The sequence below is a fragment of the Trachypithecus francoisi genome, unplaced genomic scaffold (assembly GCF_009764315.1).
Source record: "Trachypithecus francoisi isolate TF-2019V2 unplaced genomic scaffold, Tfra_2.0 Lachesis_group1, whole genome shotgun sequence".
Lineage (NCBI taxonomy): Eukaryota > Metazoa > Chordata > Mammalia > Primates > Cercopithecidae > Trachypithecus > Trachypithecus francoisi.
The window spans coordinates 35,416,078-35,417,903 of NW_022681454.1; the positions used below are offsets into that span (position 1 = coordinate 35,416,078).

Here is a 1,826-nt window from a genome sequence, read left to right on the forward strand (position 1 = left end):
TGCAAAAACTAACTCTCGCTAATCATCAAGAGCTTCCCGATCTGACACCCTACAGAAAAGTGGTTGAGAAGGGGCTGGGCACTGTGGCTCATGCCTGTAATCCCAGCACTTTGGGAGGCAGAGGCGGGCGGATAACGAGGTCAGGAGGTTGAGACAATCCTGGCTAACACAGTGAAACCCCGTCCCTACTAAAAATATAAAAAATTAGCCGGGCATGGTGGTGGGGGCCTGCAGTCCCAGCTACTCAGAAGGCTGAGGCAGGAGAATGGCGTGAACCCGGGAGGCTGAGGTTGCAGTTAGCCAAGATCTCGCCACTGCACTCCAGCCTGGGCAAGAGAGCGAAACTCCGTCTCAAAAAAAAAAAAAAAAAAGAAAGAAAAGTGGTTGAGAAGGATGAAGATAGGAATTTAATTTCACTGAACATTCAAGCACAAAATAATTTGATTTTAGACATTAAAATTGTTTACCTTTTATATTTATTAATATACTATTAAAGTGCAAGGAAATTTAATCATAGAACTTTAATATATTACCAGAAAATTCACAGTGGGTAAGACTTTAACTTCAAAGTGGGGCATGTTATAGTTAAAATTCTATTATTGAAATATATTTGGTCTCAGCTGGTCCACCCGAGACCCCCTGAGCACCAGCCCTAGTCCCCCGCGCGGCCCCTTATTCGCTCGGACAAGATGAAAGAAACAATCATGAACCAGGAAAAACTCGCCAAACTGCAGGCACAAGTGAGCATTGGTGGGAAAGGAACTGCTCGCAGAAAGAAGAAGGTGGTTCATAGAACAGCCACAGCAGATGATAAAAAACTTCAGTTCTGCTTAAAGAAGTCAGGGGTAAACAATATCTCCGGTATTGAAGAGGTGAATATGTTTACAAACCAAGGAACAGTGATCCACTTTAACAACCCTAAAGTTCAGGCATCTCTGGCAGTGAACACTTTCACCATTACATGCCATGCTGAGACGAAGCAGCTGACAGAAATGCTACCCAGCATCTTAAACCAGCTTGGCGCAGATAATCTGACTAGTTTAAGGAGACTGGCGGAAGCTCTGCCCAAACAATCTGTGGATGGAAAAGCACCATTTGCTACTGGAGAGGATGATGATGATGAAGTTCCAGATCTTGTGAAGAATTTTGATGAGGCTTCCAAGAATGAGGCAAACTGAATTGAGTCAACTTCTGAAGATAAAACTTGAAGAAGTTAGTGAGAGCTGCTATTTTATATTATGACCGCTTTTTAAGAAATTCTTGTTTATGGAGCTGATAAAATCTAGATCTCTAATATTTTTAAGCCCAAGCCCCTTGGACACTGCAGCTCTTTTCAGTTTTTGCTTATACACAATTCATTCTTTGCAGCTAATTAAGCTGAAGAAGCCTGGGAATCAGGTTTGAAACAAAGGTTAATAAAGTTCTTTGCCTAGTATACAGTTTTATTTTTTTTAATTTTATTGACACCGATCTGTACACAGTAAAAAAAAAAAATTGCTTATAGAAAGCTAATCACGGTATGTAATACGGCTGATAACCTTTGGGATTTGATTAAAGATTTAAAATCACACACACAAAAAAAGAAATACAGTTGGTATATTATAAGATCTCATTGCAAAACCTCTGATGGGCTATAACGGCCCAGAAAATAACTTAAAAACTGATTTTAAGAGTAGTTAGAGTAGTTTTGATGCTATTTTAAAAATATTGCACTTACATTTCATACTGCACTTACATTTCAAAACTTTCTGGAGGTAAAATTTACACAATCCATGAGTGAGTCCAAGAAGATCCAAAAAGGAGCAATGTTGATGCCGAAGAAAGGT

General features: G+C 39.8%; 1 protein-coding gene across 1 annotated transcript; it reads left to right on the forward strand.

Moving 5' to 3' along the window:
• The first annotated feature begins 619 nt into the window (after positions 1–619).
• LOC117086327 (transcription factor BTF3-like) lies at positions 620–1,564 on the forward strand. Its single transcript, XM_033215966.1, has one exon. It carries the CDS (start codon positions 690–692, stop codon positions 1,176–1,178), a length of 489 nt encoding a protein of 162 aa, XP_033071857.1. The 5' UTR covers positions 620–689; the 3' UTR covers positions 1,179–1,564.
• The last annotated feature ends 262 nt before the right edge of the window (positions 1,565–1,826 follow it).

Bases quoted from the DNA above. Each gene is read 5' to 3' on its own strand.
- LOC117086327 (XM_033215966.1), top strand. From the start codon at position 690: ATGAAAGAAACAATCATGAACCAGGAAAAACTCGCCAAACTGCAGGCA.